Source organism: Phyllobates terribilis, unplaced genomic scaffold (genome assembly GCF_046119375.1).
Source record: "Phyllobates terribilis strain yellow unplaced genomic scaffold, ASM4611937v1 Scaffold_1__5_contigs__length_1240528914, whole genome shotgun sequence".
Lineage (NCBI taxonomy): Eukaryota > Metazoa > Chordata > Amphibia > Anura > Dendrobatidae > Phyllobates > Phyllobates terribilis.
Window position 1 is genome coordinate 797315401 of NW_027362761.1, and position 20505 is coordinate 797335905.

General features: G+C 41.6%; 1 protein-coding gene across 2 annotated transcripts in view; it reads left to right on the plus strand.

Annotated features, from left to right (window-relative positions):
• Positions 1-20505, plus strand: part of IDUA (alpha-L-iduronidase) — a 157624-nt gene that overhangs the window by 123058 nt on the left and 14061 nt on the right. For both annotated transcript variants that reach the window (XM_073637075.1, XM_073637076.1), the window contains 5 exons: positions 7306-7401; positions 9884-10086; positions 10786-10965; positions 18135-18351; positions 18541-18756. In XM_073637075.1, coding sequence (XP_073493176.1) covers positions 7306-7401; positions 9884-10086; positions 10786-10965; positions 18135-18351; positions 18541-18756 — 912 coding nt within the window. The remainder of the gene's footprint in view (positions 1-7305; positions 7402-9883; positions 10087-10785; positions 10966-18134; positions 18352-18540; positions 18757-20505) is intronic.

Consider the following 20505-nt stretch of genomic DNA (forward strand, 5'->3'; position numbering starts at 1 on the left):
GTATTAGCGGTAGATGTTGGACGACTACGCCACCCGTTGAGTACAGCTAAGGAGCTGCTGCTGCAGGGCAGACCGCTGAGGCCGGTGGTAGGATTGTGCAGCGTGATAGTATAACCCCCAACGGGAGGGGTATGGCCTCAGGGCAGCCGACGTGGATGATGGGGGTAGCAGAAACCACTCGGAGACGGTACGGTGTAGTTCAGGGTCTTTACTGGTGACAAAGATAGACCCTCCCGGAGTACTGGCTAGCGATTGGGGCCTGGTCAGTCCTTGAGCAGATGGGATCTCCCCTGGCCAGGCGGAGTTGTAGGCCTCCCAAACTAACGATACTCTTCCGGCTACCTTGCTAGAGGCGGGTATAAGTAGCCCACGTCCCTGAGTGTACCGTGTGGTGCTCACCCGTATGGCCGGTGACTCGGGGCCTTCGAGTAGCTTCCGCTCCACGACGGCGGTGCTGGTCCCACGCGTGTGACCGTGCCTTCGGGTTTCTGGGCCAGGGGACCTGCAATCCCCTGCCGGTCGGTTTCTGCTGCTGGATAGGAGTTAGTCCCCACAGCCTCGGACTCCGGGTCCGGTGATAACTTCTCAGTCAGGGCGAGCTCTGCGGCTGCCAGCCCCTGACTCCTTGTAGCACTGCTCCCACAGAGCTCCTGATGTTCTTTTCCTATATCTGCTTCTCTGTCTCTACTTCTTCTCTACTCACTAACCCTGCCTCAGCCCTAGGTTTATATAGGGGAAGTTCTTCCCCTCCCAGGACTGGGCAGGAGGTGTGGCATGCATAGGATCCCTGACCAAGAGACCTCCCACCTGCTCTCAGACGTAATATCTCTATCACTGTGGCAACCAGACCCCTGGGGTGTCACATTTACCCATTTAGATAGTTGCAAAGAGTTAATACAAATATCCTATGAGGTTTGAGATTGCCTATTTAACCTTATTGGGCGTGTGAAATTAGTTATTTCAAGTCTCTTAAGTTTTGCTCTCACCTACATAAGGGGTACTTTCACCTACATAAGTTATTACCTTTTCAGTAGATAGGTGATATTGTTAGACAAGTGTGGTCACACCACTTTGATACCCAAAATCACTGATCCCCAGGATGGATGAATTCTGCCCGGTCCCAAACCTTGTGCTTTTTTGGTCTTCCCTCACTGCAAGATATATCCAAAAACTATAAAATGGATCAACCTACTTTACTTAGATTCTCCTGAACAGAACAGAGTCTACCATATTTAAAAATGTACTCTTTCTCATACCGCAGAAAAAGGCTGGAATCACACAACATATTTTCTCTTAACCGAGAGAATCAGGCGATTATGCTAATCACACTCTGATCAGGTGTGATGCGATTTTCTCAGATGTGGACAAGGTGGGAAAAAAATGTCTCCATCTTCTCCATATTGTCAGTTCATGAAAATCGGACTGCAGTCAGATGTCATTCGAGTGCGGTTTGATTTTTTTTCATGGACCCATTGACTTGCATGGCCTCGTGTGATCTGAATATCGGATGCAAATCATGCATGCTGTGATTTTTTCTTTGGACAGACTTTGAGGGAAAAAAATCAGACATGTGTCCCATATGATAACATTGGATTTTTTGTTGGATTGCACTCGGACTGAAAATATGGTCGTCTGCATGAGCCCTAAAGCTCTTTTAACATCCACATTGTGGCTTTTTTCTTTAAAGGAGGCCACGAAAATAGTCAAACTGCAGATACAGCCAGGGCATCATTGTGGTGTCTGTCTCTGTAATGGGAAGCATAGCGCCGGTGCATTCAGAATCTGATGATTAACGTTCTGAACCACTTTTATTAATGGAGTATTTCCATCTCCAAGATCCTATCCCAATATGTAGTCGGTGTAGTAATAATAATAATATTAGCAAATACCTCCAATTAGAAATGTAGTATAGTTCTTCTGATTCACTATTCCTCTTTCCTCATGTGCAGGCATTGCAGGACCTTAGGTATCCATGGTTACAACCACTGATATAGTGACAGTTAGCTAGTTGCTAATGGTCGTAACCATAGATACCTAAGGTCTTGCAATGCCCTGCACATAAGGAAAGAGTCAGTGAATCAGAAAAACTATACTACATTTCTAATTGGAGGTACAGGTGCTTCTCACAAAATTAGAATATCATCAAAAAGTTAATTTATATCAGTTCAATACAAAAAGTGAAACTCATATATTATATAGAGTCATTACAAACAGAGTGATCTATTTCAAGTGTTTATTTCTGTTAATGTTGATGATTATGGCTTACAGCCAATGAAAACACAAAAGCAATTATCTTAGTAAATTAGAATAATTAATAAAAAACAACTACAAAGGCTTCCTACATGTTTAAAAAGGTCCCTTAGTCTGTTTCAGTAGGCTCCACAATCATGGGGAAGACTGCTGACTTGACAGATGTCCAGAACGCAGTCATTGACACACTCCACAAGGAGGGTAAGCCACAAAAGGTCATTGCTAAAGAAGCTGGCTGTTCACAGAGTGCTGTATCCAAAAGGTGCACAAGCAACCGGGATAACCGCAGCCTTGAAAGGATTGTTAAGAAAAGGCCATTCAAAAATTTGGGGGCGATTCACAAGGAGTGGACAGCTGCTGGAGTCATTGTTTCAAGAGCCACCACACACAGACATATCCAAGACATTGGCTACAAGTTTCGCATTCCTTGTGTCAAGCCACTCATGACCAATAGACAATGCCAGTAGCGTCTTACCTGGGCCAAGGAGAAAAAGACATGGACTGTTGCTCAGTGGTCCAAGGTGTTGTTTTCAGATGAAAGTAAATTTTGGATTTCATTTGGAAATCAAGATCCCAGAGTCTGGAGGAAGAGTGGAGAGGCCACAATCCAAGCTGCTTGCGGTATAGTGTGAAGTTTCCACAATCAGTGATGGTTTGGGGGGCCATGTCATCTGCTGGTGTAGGTCCACTGTGTTTTATCAAGACCAAAGTCAGCGCAGCCGTCTACCAGGAAATTTTCTGGCACTTCTTGCTTCCCTCTGACGACAAGCTTTTTGGAGATGGAAATTTCATTCTCCAGCAGGACTTGGCGCCTGTCCACACTACCAAAAGTACCAATACCTGGTTTAAAAACGACAATATCACTGTGCTTGATTGGCCAGCAAACTCGCCTGACCTTAACCCCTTAGAGAAACTAGGGGGTATTGTCAAGAGGAAGATGGGAGACACCAGACCCCAAAATGCAGACGAACTGAAGGCTGCTATCAAAGCAACCTGGGCTTCCATAACACCTCAGCAGTGCCACAGGCTGATCGCCTCCATGCCACGCCGCATTGATGCAGTAATTAATGCAAAAGGAGCCCCGACCAAGTATTGAGTGCATTTACTGAACATACATTTCAGTAGGCCAACATTTCGGATTTTAAAAACATTTTTCAAGCTGTTGTTATAAAGTATTCTAATTTACTGAGATAATGACTTTTGTGTTTTCATTGGCTGTAAGCCATAATCATCAACATTAACAGAAATAACACTTGAAATAGATCACTCTGTTTGTAATGACTCTATATAATATATGAGTTTCACTTTTTGTATTGAAGAACTGAAATAAATTAACTTTTTGATGATATTCTAATTTTGTGAGAAGCACCTGTATATGCTAATATTATTATTACACCTACTCCATATTGGGATGAGATCTTGGAGATGGGAACACCCCTTTAAATATGAGAAGCTAAGAGCAATGAAAGGCCACCAATTCCAATGTGCAAACTGTTGAGTGAGTAGATGACTAGAACATAGCTTTTGGGTCACACGCAAAACTAAACTGTAGGTCCTTTCTGGAATTTGTATATTGCATATCTGTTCACATTAGTTATAGAAGAAAACAATGTTCCTATATATAATGCACAAAATAAAAATGTCATGGGCTAGATAGGATTTAAAGAAGCCCTCCCATTAAGTTTTCTTTTTTAACTTAATATGTGTATATAGTGTAGTGTATATGTGTGAACATACTCACTCACCTACCGCCTCCTTCTCCAGTATCCAGTGCTGTTCGGCTCCTCTTCTCAGTGACGTCATCGCTCTGCAGACTCTCCGGGTCACATTGCGCTCTGTGTGACCAAGAAGTTGCTATTACAATATAAGTCTATGGAGCGCTAGAACGATCTCCATAGGCTGTCATTGTAAAAGAGACTTCCGGCTCACACGTAGAGCATAGAATGAGCCGGCTAGCCTGACGTGTGGTGACGTCACTGAGAAGAGGAGCCGAGCGGCGCCGTATAATGAGGCGTAGATGAGTACATTAACACACACTAAAATTAAAATTATGGGCGTCATTAATAGGCTGTAAGACAAACACAGTGCACCACACCTATCTGTGTGACTGGCGTCCTATATAAGCTGCATTTGTGTGCATTGTTAATACTACACAGCCATTCACATATCTGCCAATTTATGGAAGGGGTGGCTGTCGCATCAGTACTTCGCACCTGTGCGGCCCCCGCCTTTATCATGGGGGTCTGCCGCATCCTGCTTGTGCTTTGGGAATCTGACCTGGTGTTGGTAAGGCTGTTTTTTTTTCTGTGATTTTTTTTTCATTTTTGTCCTTTTCTGTGAGCTGTTTTTAACACACACACTTCTCTACATGCACATAAATACAGATGTATTAAAATAAATCTGCATGGGAGGAACATTAAGGTAGTAGAAATGTATTCAATACCACAACATGAAAGATGCCACTAATATCAGAGCAGTGGTATTTTGTAAGCCTTAGAAAATTATCAGTAAAAATATTTTTCAGACTTTAAAGCCTGGCAGCAGCTGACCGCTTGTATTCATTGTCTACCATGGTTCTTGGCATGTCTGTGCCCAAGGCTGAATCTCAACGACACCTGGGCAATAAGCGCACTCTTTTATTCTTTGGTCAAAAACAATCATTTTTCCAATGGTGACACTACCAAGTTTCATTGAAAACAGCCTTTGTTGTCCAAACAGTTGCTTCCACTGTCTTCTGCTCCATGGAGGTTGAATTAATGGGGACAGAATATGCTGGCAGTGATCGGTATGGTGTGTATAGTGACAATATATTATTGTCGCTATGGTCCAGTATTGTCTATGTATACACAATATGTTTATACTAGCTATATGTGTTAACATTGGAAATAAAATAAAAAGATTATTTATAAGGCTCTATTCACATTCGCACTGGATAGTGCAACATATAGTCCTGTAAAAATAACAGAAACTGCAATAGTACATGATGAACTTCCTTATTAGTCCATCAGATCCATCTGTTGTTGGTAGTGTCCATTGTGCAAAGGCATGCATAATTGTTTCCATTTCTTTGCCTCTGAAAGAGTAGCCATCGTTTTAATTTATATTTCTTAAATTAATAGTACACATGAAAATAAGTAACTTTGTAATATATCTTTTCAGAGAAATCTGCTTCTTTCTCTGCCAGGACTGATCTGTCATTCTCATAATTCTCAATTCATGGGTAAAATCTGTATTCAGTGAAGACGGATTTCCCCATTACTGATATAAGAGATGACAGTTGGTGCTAATAAAGTTCTATGAAGGGGGGAGAATTATGGAGGAGCAAGAGACAAACACAGACCTTCTGCTGCAAGTTCTCCTGAAACCACAGTTACAGTTCTCCATAGAAGTTTATGAGAACCAACCTTTATCTCCTATCTCAGTAATGGAAAAGTCTGTATTGGCTGAATACAGATTTAATCCATGAATTGAGAATGAATGACCACTTTAGGAGGAGGAAGAAGCGGATTTCTCTGATAAGATGTATTACAAAGTTTTTTTATTTTCACGCGGATTATTGATTTATGGGGAAAAAATGAAAACGGTGGTTACTTTCCAAGGCTTTGCTATGGTACTTGGACACTATGCTCTATGTTCATGTCTATAGGTATTAATTTTGCTGCTATGTATGAGCATTAGTGATGGGCGGGTGCTCGTATATCTTTCTGTGCTTTCCGAGTATCTTTGGCGTGCTCATATATTATGTTTGAGTCCCAGCGTCTGCATGATTTATGACTGTTAGTCAGCCTCAACACATGTGAGGGTTCCCTAACAAACAGGCAATCCCTACATGTGTTGATGCTGTCTAACAGCCATAAATCATGCAGACGCTGGGACTCAAACATAATATACGAGCACGCCGAAAATACTCGGAAAGCACCCGAGCGTGCTCGAATAAAGGGTTAATTAAACGAGCACGCTCGCTCATCACTAATGAGCATACTTTGTTTTTCAATACAGCAAAAAAAAATAAAAATGTCCATTTCATTTTTATGTTCAGTCATTTTTTTAAAAAAAAATTTGCATTGGGAGTAACTTGCAGGAATTTTTACACGTGTGCTCCTGTTGCCTGAAGTTCAATGTGAACAACGCCTAGAGCCTTAGTTTAGCTACACATGAATTAGTGATTCCTTTGAAAAGCTCCTAACTACATATTTTCTCATAATATCAAATAATAATATTATTGCACCACTATTGATACAGACACACATAGCTGTCACTGTGCAGCTGTAGCGCATCCGCAGGCCGAAATACTGTCTCAAATGGGCACATTTTTCCCATTTTTATATTTGATTGGCTGCATGTAAAATTGCTATTTAGTTATTGTTATTTATTAACAAACTTTTAAAAAACGTATTGATAAACCAAATCTCAGTGCGATGTTCAGATACATCATGGCTGCACCTTGGCTGGACAAAGGCCACTGCATGTGTTTCTACCCTAAATGCACACCAACCAATTTTTGCTTCCAAATATTGTCCTCTGTTTTCTGAGTCTCATTCAACTTGCAACCAGTGACAACTCATTTGGAATTATTTGAGAATTTGTGACTTAGTTGTGGTCAGTCACCGATCTCAACGCAACACCATAGGAAATCAGTAGCTACGATGTCGCAATATGACTCATGTTGCCATGTGGCCCCATCACAGACGGGCTTTAAAGGGGTTGTTCACTACTTGGACAACCCCTTCTCAATCACTATGTTCCCGCCTTATAAAATTAAAAAACCTATACTCACCTCCAAAGCCGACGCCGTTCCAGCGGTGTTGGCGCTAATTAGCTGCTGGGAGAGCCAGTGCCGACATTGCTAGAACGGCACTCGGACCAGAGGTGAGTAGAGCTGCTAATATTTTACAAGGTCATACTGATTGAGAAATGGTTGTCTTGAGTAGTAGACAATCCCTTTAAATGGACCATTAAGAGTATTTGTTCATTTGGTTGTTATGTAGTAAATGCCTAGATGTGAAGAAAGCAATTCTGTGTCTTGTACCTTAACGATATTATTGCTTTTTACAGAAAAGTATGGTTTAGAACATGTCTCGACATGGAATTTTGAAACTTGGAATGAACCAGACAATCATGATTTTGACAATGTCTCCATTACAGTAACAGGTATTTTATTCCTACTCAACCCTGCTTATTGGCAGACCAATATTAGCAGACCGATAGACCTTAGAGATTGGCTTTTATCGGAACATTATAGTTGTTTCTTCACTGAAACCATCAGGCTGACAACCTTTTTTTTCTCTGTTCTGGATATTGATACTAGAAGTGATTCCAAGTGCAGGATGTAGAGTTTGTTTTCACAATTTTTTTCACTATTGATGTTAATAGGGAAAAAATGCAACTTAAATGTTATAAGACACATAAAACACATGAATGTTACTTGCTGTGTTTGAAATTACATAGCCAACAGTAGAAACTTTGTGGTTTTTAAACCTATGGCTGGAGTCACACTAGAGTATAAAAAATCGGTCCGAAGTTGATCCAGAAAAGTAGGACGAGTGTCATGCAAGTACAATGCGTTTTTTCTCAACTAGTATCCGTATGTCATCCATGTGACATGCGTATGCAATCTGTATGCAATGCATTTTTAACATCATATTTTACATACTGTAATTCTCTGTCATTGAAAGCTAGTTTTCTAACTAACAAAGCAATCTTATATACAAAGATAGACAGATAGATAGAATAGCTAGATGTCCTGTAGATATTTAATGTTACAAGCCCCCTGAAAGCCACATGAAAGGCACTAAAGGGTGTTTTTAGCCTTATTAAACCTATTAAACAAATAAAAAAATGACGTGTGGTCCCTCTTATTTTTCCTAACCAGCCAAGGTAAAGCAGACATCTGCGGGCTTATATTATCAGGCTGGGAAGGTCCTTGGATGTTGGGCCCTTCCCAGCCTAAAAATACAAGCCCACACTCCCACCCCAGAATTGGTGAATCACATGAGATACGCCAATTCTGGTGCTTTCCCTTGTCTCTTCCCGATTGCGCTGGTAATCGGGGTAATGGTTTATGGGGTTGATGTCAGCTTTGTAATGTCCGCTGACATCAAGCCCTTGGGATAGTAATGGAAAGGCATCTATCAGACACCCCATTACTAACCCAGTAATCAAAAATAACACACAGAAAAGAATAGTTTATTTTTAAAAACACTCCCTCACACCTTGTTTGCCAGTTTAATAAAAAAATTAAAAAAAATCTGACATAGTCCACCGAATCTGAAGTAGTCCAAAAATGGGAACCTTAAAGACATAAAAAGAGAGGTAAAGACGTAAAAACAAGATACACTCCCTCATTCACCAATTTATTATAAAAAAAATCCCCGAAGCTACGACATAATCTATGGCATTCCCACAATGTCCAGCGACTCTGTACAGCAACCTATGGAGCGTCTTTCTCAGAACCACGCTCCATAGGTCCCTCCCGGTCATGTTTCATGCTCGATGATGTCAGTAACTCAGTAGCGTCATTGCTCGTGACCCATGGCCGGGAGTAGCGTAAGCTTGCGGTACTGAATCAGAGCTACCGGTTCTCGCGGTAGCCGGGAGATCTGAAATGTGCGCAAGAAAAACACAGACAGCATACACATGATCCGTGTGTGAGTCTCATCCGATATATGCAGACTCTCGCAGCATACTGCGATCAGCACTGACTCATTGAATAACATTGGGACAAGTGCAATCCAAGCAGCAGAGTTTTTGAAGTGTTACTGAAGAGTTTTTTTTGTCCTGAAGTGCTTTTTGCAGCCTGATTGGACAGCTTCTAAGGGATTCCATCGGGAGCCCCTTTAAAGACATGACTCTTTTTTTCCACCAGGCATTTTTCAAAACCTGAAGGAGAAAAAAAAACATTTAAAGGGAATGTCCACCTTCAGAAAAGTGGGTCCCAAACTGTATAAAAAGCTTAAAATAACAAACTCAGCAGGTACTCACCCTCCCTGGTTCTAGCGCTGGTTCCTTGCTGCTGCTCTGGTCCTGGTGTTTTGGTGACGTCATGTCAACAGCGGATGTCACCACTGCAGCCAGTCACAGAGATCAGCAGCATATGCCATCAACCTATCAATTTAGCACAATGTCTTGGTATGCTGAAGCGTGAACTTTACCCTTTTCTAGAAATAAGAGGCCAAGTCTATATCTTAAAAAAAAAACGAAAAAAAAAAAACAGCCCAATACCATTATCCCTCTTCCACCAAATTTTACCGCAGGGACTATGCATTTTGGTAGGCAGTGTTCTCTAGCCATCTGCCAAACTCAGTCATCTATAAGACTGCCAGATAGTGAAATCTTTCCTTCCATTATGAAAGTGTTCACATACTTTTGGCCATATATTGTACATGACAACTACTCAACTTCCTCCGCCTCCTAGTATTAATTAGACATGAGCGAAAAATGAAAAATTTGGTGATGGGTGCAAAAGTGTTAGTAATACAATATAAGAACAATTACAGAGACGAATAGCATGATAATCAGTATTCTAACATTATTACTACACGCTGCTATGTGATAGCCATCTAGAAGCCGCCATTTTTTGTCTCATGCCCATTTCCGCCTCGGATAACAGCTAGAAATGTATTCTGTTCTTTAGGCTTCCAGAACTACTATGATGCTTGCTCTGAGGGTCTTAACCAAGCAAGTCCAAAATTAAGATTTGGTGGCCCAGGAGATTCGTGCCACTCGCCACCAAAGTCACCAATTTGCTGGGGTCTTCTGAGTCATTGCTATAATGGTACCAATTTCTTTACTGGGGAGACAGGAATGAGACTGGATTACATTGCTCTGCATAAAAAGGTTTGTACCATATGAGCTATAAAACCCTAATATGGTGACTTTGTGCTGTTTTGGATGCTGTATTTATGACTTTTGTGCTGGTGGAATAAATATTCACAGGAATAAAAATTTTTGTGTAGGATTTATGAAGGTTGTTCATTTATATTAATTTCCATACTGATATATCCACCCTTACTTTTTGTGCGAATTAGTCTAAGGAATCCAGTTTCTCAGTAAAAATTCAATATACTACCATGATATGCTAGCCAATCATCACTGAGCTGCAGTACACATCATGGCCACTGGGCGGCCAACTATAGACACATATAGCATCAACTTCCTACAGAATGTCACAAAATGATGGTAAACTAGTGCCACTCATCTCTAGATATGTCAGGCCAAGAGGAAAGGTCAGAAAGGACACAGTTAAATGTTTGTCCGCTCTTTTATTAGTAAGCTAAATATTTTTAACTGAATTTCACAGCTCAAAATACTCAGTTTTACTATTTTTGTTTTCCTCTATTGCTAAGAGATTATCTTTCTGTTTTAAAGCCATATTTGTATGGGCGGTATGATTGCATTTTGTGATTACTAAGTATCGCTCATGCCAATTAGCCTGCCCATGCTGTAGCTATCCCTTTATTTGATCGCCCTCTTGTGGTGCAACCATGACATTGCACTATCCATGAAAACCATATGCTTCACTTTTTTGTGTTGTAGGGTGGAGGAAGCTCTTATCATATTTTGGAGCAAGAAATCGATACTGTTAGCGAAATTCAACAACGCTTTCCACATTTTCAACACATTCCTATATACAATGATGAGGCTGACCCTCTAGTAGGTTGGTCCACACCTCAATCTTGGAGAGGTGATGTTACATATGCAGCCATGGTTATAAAGGTATGGAAATGTCTTTTTATATGTTCTCATATTTATTGCTATAGCATTAGTAATAGAAGAAGTACCACTTCTGTGTGCACTCTGGAGGGCATTCAGTGCCACAGGACCAGGACCCCTCCCCCTATTTTACTTTTGTTAGGAAATCTAATAGATGGTCTAATTGAATATTGAATAATTGACCATTATTTTTAATGGAGGAAAGGGGTGTTTTTCTCATTTTCAAATTTATTATTTATTTCTTCTTTCTATTTCGTAAAACATTTTTTTTTATTTTTAGTCCCCTAAAGGAATTTGAACCTTACTATACTATATATTGCAATACCACAATATACACTGCTCAAAAAAATAAAGGGAACACTTAAACAACAGAATATAACGCCAAGTAAATCAAACTTCTGTAAAATCAAACTGTCCACTTAGGAAGCAACACTGATTGACAATCAATTTCACATGCTGTTGTGCAAATGGAATAGACAATAGATGGAAATTATTGGCAATTATCAAGACACCCTCAATAAACGAGTGGTTCTGCAGGTGGGGACCACAGACCACATCTCAGTACCAATGCTTTCTGGCTGATGTTTTGGTCACTTTTGAATGTTGGTTGTGCTTTCACACTCGTGGTAGCATGAGACGGACTCTACAACCCACAGAAGTTGCTCAGGTAGTGCAGCTCATCCAGGATGGCACATCAATGCGAGCTGTGACAAGAAGGTTTGCTGTGTCTGTCAGCGTAGTGTCCGGAGGCTGGAGGCGCTACCAGGAGACAGGCCTGTACACCAGGAGACGTGGAGGGGCCGTAGGAGGGCAACAACGCAGCAGCAGGACCGCTACCTCTGCCTTTGTGGAAGGAGGAACAGGAGGAGCACTGCCAAAGCCCTGCAAAATGACCTCCAGCAGGCCACAAATGTGCATGTGTCTGCACAAACGGTTAGAAACTGACTCCATGAGGGTGGTACGAGGGCCCGACGTCCACAGATGGGGGTTGTGCACACAGCCCAACACCGTGCAGGACGCTTGGCATTTGCCACAGAACACCAGGATTGGCAATTGGCAGTGGGTCAGTAATGGTTTGGGGTGGCATTTCTTTGGAGGGCCGCACAGCCCTCCATGTGCTCGCCAGAGGTAGCCTGACTGCCATTAGGTACCGAGATGAGATCCTCAGACCCCTTGTGAGACCATATGCTGGTGCGGTTGGCCCTGGGTTCCTCCTAATGCAGGACAATGCCAGACCTCATGTGGCTGGAGTGTGTCAGCAGTTCCTGCAAGATGAAGTCATTGAATCTATAGACTGGCCCGCCCGTTCCCCAGACCTGAATCCGATGAGCACATCTGGGACAGATGTCCAGGAGTTGGCGGATGCTTTAGTCCAGGTCTGGGAGGAGATCCATCCGCAACCTCATCAGGAGCATGCACAGGCGTTGTAGGGAGGTCATACAGGCACGTGGAGGCCACACACAATACTGAGCCTCATTTTGACTTGTTTTAAGGACATTACATCAAAGTTGGATCAGCCTGTAGTGTGTTTTTTCACTTTAATTTTGGGGGTGACTACAAATCCAGGCCTCCATTGGTTAATAAGTTTGATTTCCATTGATGATTTTTGTGTGATTTTGTTGTCAGCACATTCAACTTTGTACAGAACAAAGTTTTCAATAAGAATATTTCATTTATTCAGATCTAGGATGTGCTATTTGAGCGTTCACTTTATTTTTTTGAGCAGTGTAGTAAGTATATAGCGGTTTTCCTATGAAGTCCAGCCTGTGGTTGATCATAGGAGGATCAAGATGGCAGTTTATGGCTGCCATGATAGCCTAACGGTTCCCCGGGATCATGTTGCGTGAGGCAGATGGAAGCTGGTTTGAGTACTCACCAGCAATGATGTAATTTAAATGCTGTTGTCAAAGATTGACAATGGGATTTAAATGGTTAAACTTCAGCAATCGAAGAAGGCACTCCTCGCTGCAGTTTCAGGCAGATGCCGGCTATGTAACACAGCCGACATCTGCCTGGTTTGAAGCCGTCTCAGTTCAAAGCCAGCTTCATACATTCCTTATTGATCTATGACGAAAATGCACATCATAAGTCATTAACAGGTTAAAGAGATCGCATCGCTTCTTTCAGGTAGTACAACTTTGTGCTGATGAGGTATACAACAGGTTTTTTTTTCCCTGTCTGAGAAAGAAATGTATTTTTAAGACGTTCAAACATATGCTATCACATTGCTTGAACAACAATCCTTACAATCTCACAGTTGGAAAAGTAGAAATGTTGCATTTAGTATGCGATGGAGAGGAGATCTGTCAGTAAGGCCTTATTCACACATCCATTTTTCATGAACATGTGTTAACCATGGTTTACACGGACAGAACACGTATCCTTTATAGTCTATAGAGCTGTCACGTGTCCATGTTTATTACAGCCCAATGTCCTCAAAAAAGGAGACATACCAATCTGACCAATTTAAGTCTATGGGTCCATGGAAATAAAGAGACACTTAAAAAACTCCATCAGTTTTATTTGCATATGAGATTAAATGATAAAACACTGATGGTAAAAAGTGACTGATCAAACACCGCTAAAAATCTGATCCAAAAAATAAGGATTTGTGAATGAGGCCTAAAGCTTTACTCATGTGTGTCGTAATGCATCCAAAATAATTGTGACATGACAAAACCACACCAAAACTCAGGCGTGAATATTAACTGAGTGAATACATGTGTGTCCTCTGTCAGGTGTGAACTGTAGGCTTTATCGCCTTAAGGAAAAGGCCACCACCCTGGTATTGTTAAGGTCCTTTCCATCATCTGATTAGCAGAGGGTTAAGCCTACTAAAGGCTTAACATTAGTAGAGTCTGGTACTTATGGATGACATCAGTTCATAGAATTCAGCAATATATAGTTGTATATAAATGCACTGGGTCTGTATGAGTGAAATTCACACATTTCTTATTCCATTTCCATCTGTTTCCATTCTGGCTAAAAAATACATCTCTAAGTAAAGTAAATCTTTACTTTTACTCTGTAGCTAAGTTTGGTTGATTTTTTTTCATTTCGCTGCTTTTTACATTTTTTTCCCATTTATCTCTGCTCTAATTCAGGTAAGAGAGCAAACTAATGTAATCAGGAATGCAATCATAGCATGAAGTACTCAGATTTTAGCACTGAAACCTCCTATATGACCTCTGGCAAAGGAGGGAGCATACATGCAGATTAGAGCTGTGTCCGTGTGTGACCACAGAGGAGCCATGTGAGTGACCATAGAGGAGCCATGGGACTGACTACAGAGGAGCCATGTGAGTGACTATAGAGGAACCATGTGTATGACCATATAGGAGCCATGGGACTGACTACAGAGGAGCCATGTGAGTGACCATAGAGGAGCCATGTGAGTGACCATAGAGGAGCCATGTGAGTGACCATAGAGGAGCCATGTGAGTGACCATACCATAGGGGAGCCATGTGTGTGACCATAGAGGAGCCATGTGTGTGACCATAGAGAAGCCATGTGAGTGACCATAGAGGAGCCATGTGTGTGACCATAGAGGAGCCATGTGTGTGACCATATAGGAGCCATCTGTGTGACCATAGAGGAGCCATGTGTGTGACCATAGAGGAGCCATGGGTGTGACTACAGAGGAGCCATGGGTGTGACCACAGACGAGCCATGGGTGTGACCACAGACGAGCCATGTGAGTGACCATAGAGGAGCCATGTGAGTGACCATAGAGGAGCCATGTGAGTGACCATAGAGGAGCCATGGCAGTGACTACAGAGGAACCATGTGTATGACCACAGAGGAGCCATGTGTGTGACCATAGAGGAGCCATGTGTGTGACCATAGAGGAGCCATGTGTGTGACCATAGAGGAGCCATGTGTGTGACCATAGAGGAGCCATGTGTGTGACCATAGAGGAGCCATGTGTGTGACCATAGAGGAGCCATGTGTGTGACCACAGAGGAGCCATGTGTGTGACCACAGAGGAGCCATGTGTGTGACCACAGAGGAGCCATGTGTGTGACCACAGAGGAGCCATGTGTGTGACCACAGAGGAGCCATGTGTGTGACCAAAGAGTAGCCATGTGTGTGACCACAGAGTAGCCATGTGTGTGACTATAGAGTAGCCATGTGAGTGATTATAGAGGAGCCATGTGAGTGATCAGAGTAACCATGTGAGTGATTATAGAGGAGCCATGTGAGTGATCAGAGTAACCATGTGAGTGATTATAGAGGAGCCATGTGAGTGACTATAGAGTAGCCATCTGTGTGACCACAGAGGAGCCATGTGTGACCACAGAGGAGCCATGTGAGTGACCACAGAGGAGCCATGTGAGTGACCATAGAGGAGCCATGTGAGTGACAGCAGTGGAGCCATGTGAATGACCACAGGAGAGCCATACAAGTGACCACAAAAGAGCTACAGTGCTGGCCAAAAGTATTGGCACCCCTGCAATTCTGTCAGATAATACTCAGTTTCTTCCGGAAAATGATTGCAATCACAAATTCTTTGGTATTATTATCTTCATTTAATTTGTCTTCAATGAAAAAAACACAAAAAGAATTGTCCTTAAGCCAAATTGGATATAATTCCACACCAAACCTAAAAAAGGGGGTGGACAAAAGTATTGTCACCCTTTGAAAAATCATGTGATGCTTCTCTAATTCATGTAATTAACAGCACCTGTAACTTACCTGTGGCACCTAACAGGTGTTGGCAATAACTAAATCACACTTGCAGCCAGTTAACATGGATTAAAGTTGACTCAACCTCTGTCCTGTGTCCTTGTGTGTACCACATTGAGCATGGAGAAAAGAAAGAAGACCAAAGAACTGTCTGAGGACTTGAGAAACCAAATTGTGAGGAAGCATGAGCAATCTCAAGGCTACAAGTCCATCTCCAAAGACCTGAATGTTCCTGTGTCTTCCGTGCACAGTGTTATCAAGAAGTTTAAAGCCCATGGCACTGTGGCTAACCTCCCTAGATGAAGACGGAAAAGAATTGGCGAGAGACTTCAACGCAAGATTGTGCGGATGGTAGATAAAGAACCTCGACTAACATCCAAACAAGTTCAAGCTGCCCTGCAGTCCGAGGGTACAACAGTGTCAACCCGTACTATCCGTCAGCGTCTGAATGAAAAGGGTCTGTATGGTAGGATACCCAGGAAGACCCCACTTCTTACCCCGAGACATAAAAAAGCCAGGCTGGAGTTTGCCAAAACTTACCTGAGAAAGCCTAAAACGTTTTGGAAGAATGTTATCTGGTCAGATGAGACAAAAGTAGAGCTTTTTGGGAAAGAGCATCAACATAGAGTGTACAGGAAAAAAAAAGAGGCATTCAAAGAAAAGAACACGGTCCCTACAGTCAAACATGGCGGAGGTTCCCTGATGTTTTGGGGTTGCTTTGCTGCCTCTGGCACTGGACTGCTTGACCGTGTGCATGGCATTATGAAGTCTGAAGACTACCAACAAATTTTGCAGCATAATGTAGGGCCCAGTGTGAGAAAGCTGGGTCTCCCTCAGAGGTCATGGATCTTCGAGCAGGACAATGACCCAAAACACACTTCCAAAAGCACTATAAAATGGTTTTAGAGAAAGCACTGGAGACTTCTAAGGTGGCCAGCAATGAGTCCAGACCTGAATCCCATAGAACACCTGTGGAGAGATCTCAAAATGGCAGTTTGGAGAAGGCACCCTTCAAATATCAGGGACCTGGAGCAGTTTGCCAAAGAAGAATGATCTACAATTCCAGCAGAGCATTGTAAGAAACTCATTGATGGTTACCGGAAGCGGTTGTTCGCAGTTATTTTGGTTAAAGGTTGTGCAACCAAGTATTAGGCTGAGGGTGCCAATACTTTTGTCCGGCCCTTTTTTGGAGTTTTGTGTGAAATGATCAATGATTTGATTTTTGCTTCATTCTCTTTTGTGTTTTTTCCTTGCAAGCAAATTAAATGAAGATAATAATACAAAAGAATTTGTGATTGCAATCATTTTCAGGAAGAAACTGAGTATTATCTGACAGAATTGCAGGGGTGCCAATACTTTTGGCCAGCACTGTATGTGAGTGATTATAAGGGTGTCATGTGAATGACCAAAGGGGAGTTATGCGAGTGACCATATAGGAGCCATGTGAGGGACCATAGACCAGTGTTCCCCAATTCCAGTCCTCAAGAGCCACCAAAAGATGATGTTTTCAGGATTTCCTTAGTATTGCACAGGTGATTACTCAATTTGCCTATGCAGTACTAAGGAATCCTGACAGTGTGATCTGTTGAGGACTGGATTTGGGGAACACTGCCATAGGGGAACCATGTGAGTGATTACAAAGATTCAATGTGTGTGACCTCAGTGAGCCAGTGAGGGAAGTTATGTGAGTGAATGTGGGGGGACGATATGAGTGATATTGGTGTGCCGTTTGAGTGATCATAGGGGTGCCTTTTGAGTGACCGAAGGGGTGCCATGTTCTTGACCATAGAGGAGCAATATGAGTTATTAGAACTCTGCCATGTGAATGAACATAAGGCTTCCATGTGAGTGTCTATAGGGGACCATATGAGTGACCATAGGGGTGCAATGTGAGCGACCATAGCAGTGCCATATGGGTGAACATAGGGGTGTCATGTGAGTTACCAAAGGGTTGCCTACTCATATAGGATCATACTTGGAATATGCATGGTACCCATCTAAGACCTGCTATTCTGAATCTGCTCTTAGTGGCAAAATGCAACTGAAGGGCATGGTCTGTAACAAAGTATGCGCTCTCATGTAGCCTCAACTATAATTCCAAGATGATTATTGTCACAGCATTAACAACTACAGAACCCATCAGACTCTATATGAATGTGCCTGTAATGACTATACTGCTTATATAAATGCTTGCTATACAGTAAAATTCCTTTAATTTGCCTTAATGTCACCCAGTTATTGAATGGCTATAAAAAGCATATACAATGTACCATACATCTATGGTAATGGGTCTTATAATTGGTTCTCTCTGCTAAGCATCCGGTACTGATATCATGCGCTACTGCGTTGGAAAGTAGCACTAGAATCATTACCGTTTTATAAATTATTATGGAAGTAGTAAAGATCATTTTAATATAGTTACAATAACCTCACGACAATTGATTATAATGTAATAATATACATTTATTGTAATATGTGTATCTAGGTAATAGATCAGCACCTGGATTACATGCATTCAGATGGGAACCCCAGCATGAACTACAGCCTGCTAAGCAATGATAATGCTTTCATGAACTATTACCCTCACTACTTTACTCAGAGGACACTGACAGCAAGGTTCCAGATGAACAACACTAAGCCGCCACATGTCCAGATGGTGAGAAAACCAGTGCTAACGGTAATGGGCTTGCTGGCTTTATTAGGTACGTGTCTGGGTAATTACTTACCAAACATGCTCATGTTCATTATGAACACTATCATAAATAATATTATTGGGCAGTGTGCAAGTAATAGAAGGGGTTAAGTGAAAGTAGGTTTTAGACTTTACTTTGCAGATTTTTTTTAACAAATGCCCACACATAAGTGATAATTGAATGTTTTATGCTTTGCAGGAGAAACACAGATTTCCACTTCCAAGGTAAGGAACGTGGATACATCCGGGAACTCTAATACAGTTGGAGTCATAGCAAGCGTCCACGAACCAAAAGATGGAGATCAGACTGATAGCTGGCAGTCAGCCATAGTTATTTATGCTTCGGATGATAACAGAACATCAACGGAGATTAATATTGTAACACTAAATCTGACAAATTATCCAAAGTCAAAAGGTGACTATCTTGTAAGAAAGCATAAAGGAAATTATCACAAGAAAGCTACATCTCCAGCCTTAACGGGATCTGTCAGTACCAACTCCTGGAGGTGGCAGGTGGGAAAATAGAGCTGGAGTGACACAGGCTTCAGATTTTCTAATAGTTCTCATTTGCTTCTCAATTCAGACACTAATTTCTTAGTAATGTAGGAAAGTACTGGCCACGTAAAGGTGTTGTTGGACTTGTCTTTGAAAGAGCTAAATGCGCATATATATAGTTTGATGTGAAATTCTGCTGACAAATTCACTTCACACAGGACCCATCACTACAATTGTTATTAGTTATTTTAAAAGCAGATGTAATTAAATGTATGATTTGACATAAAATTCACCAACAAATCATATTCCAACATTGAGCCCTTTTCTTGGCACAAGCTTTTTATGCAAATGAAGAAAAGTGATTTCTTTCTCAATTTTCAATATCACTTGCGCTGAGGCACACAACCATATGTTCTGCATCCGAGAAAAAAGGACCAATAATGCTAATCCGACTCTGATCAGACTCTGAGCGGAGTGGGACCCGTTTTTCTCAGATGTGAAGAAAAAAAAATTCTCCACCTTCTCCATTCTATCAGTCTGTGAAAATCGGACCATACTAGGATGTCATCTAAGTACGCTCTGATTTTTTTTCACGGAAGACCCATAGACTTGAATGGCCGAGTACCATCCAATTATCTGAGGCAATTCTTGCATGCTGTATTTTTTTTCCTTGGACCACTCGGTCCAAGATAAAAATCAGATATTTTCACATCCTCACTTAATAACATTGGTCTGAGTGCAATCGAATGTTTTAACAGATAGCACTCGGACCGAAACTACGGTCGTCTGCACGAGCCCTTAGGACATTTTCAGTATTTGGTCAGTATTTCACATCAGTATTTGTAAGCCAAAACCAGGAGTGGGTGATAAATACAGAAGTGGTGACGTGTTTCTATTATACTTTTCCTCTGATTGTTCCACTCCTGGTTTTGGCTTACAAATACTGATGTAAAATACTGACCAAATACTGAACATGTGAACGTGGCCTAAGGGCTCATGCAGACAACGATAGTTTTGGTCCAAGTGCTAATCGTTAAAACATCTACTGTGAGGAAGCCACACTCTCCCCCTGAGGAAGCCACAGATTGGGTGGCGATATGCGTGAGGTCTATCTATCCTCATCATATCGTTGCCTTTTTTCACAGGTCCCTTTTGGTTTTTATATTTACTGGACTTTGTTTTTATGCGTTTGTCTTCTGATGGTTATTTGTGTGACGGTCACCATTACTATTTCTTGTGTCCCACTTACTGGTTTGAATACTATGATATCATCATTTTCCATTAATTTTTGACTTTTATTGGTGGATATTATAACATCATGATATTATTATTGTCTTAATTATTTATTACTTTTCACCATGTTTATATGGTTTATACATTTTCTCAGGGTTCGGCAGTGGCCTTATTGTGGGCATTTGCATACTTCTTTTCTTCTCTTTCTTCTCTTTCTTTATGGTACATTTTTCAGTTATATGGTAGGTTGATCCCGATTTATCTGGTAGTGCCCATATCTATACATTTTCCTTTGTATCATGGGAAAAGGAGATCCACAAAACAGAGGAGTGTGGGAGATCTTCTTGGAGGCAAATTCAGCTGATGTTGGGTTATTTGCATATCATTTGAATATCGTTTTCATGATCGTGCCTTCAAAATGGATTTTTCTCAGTTT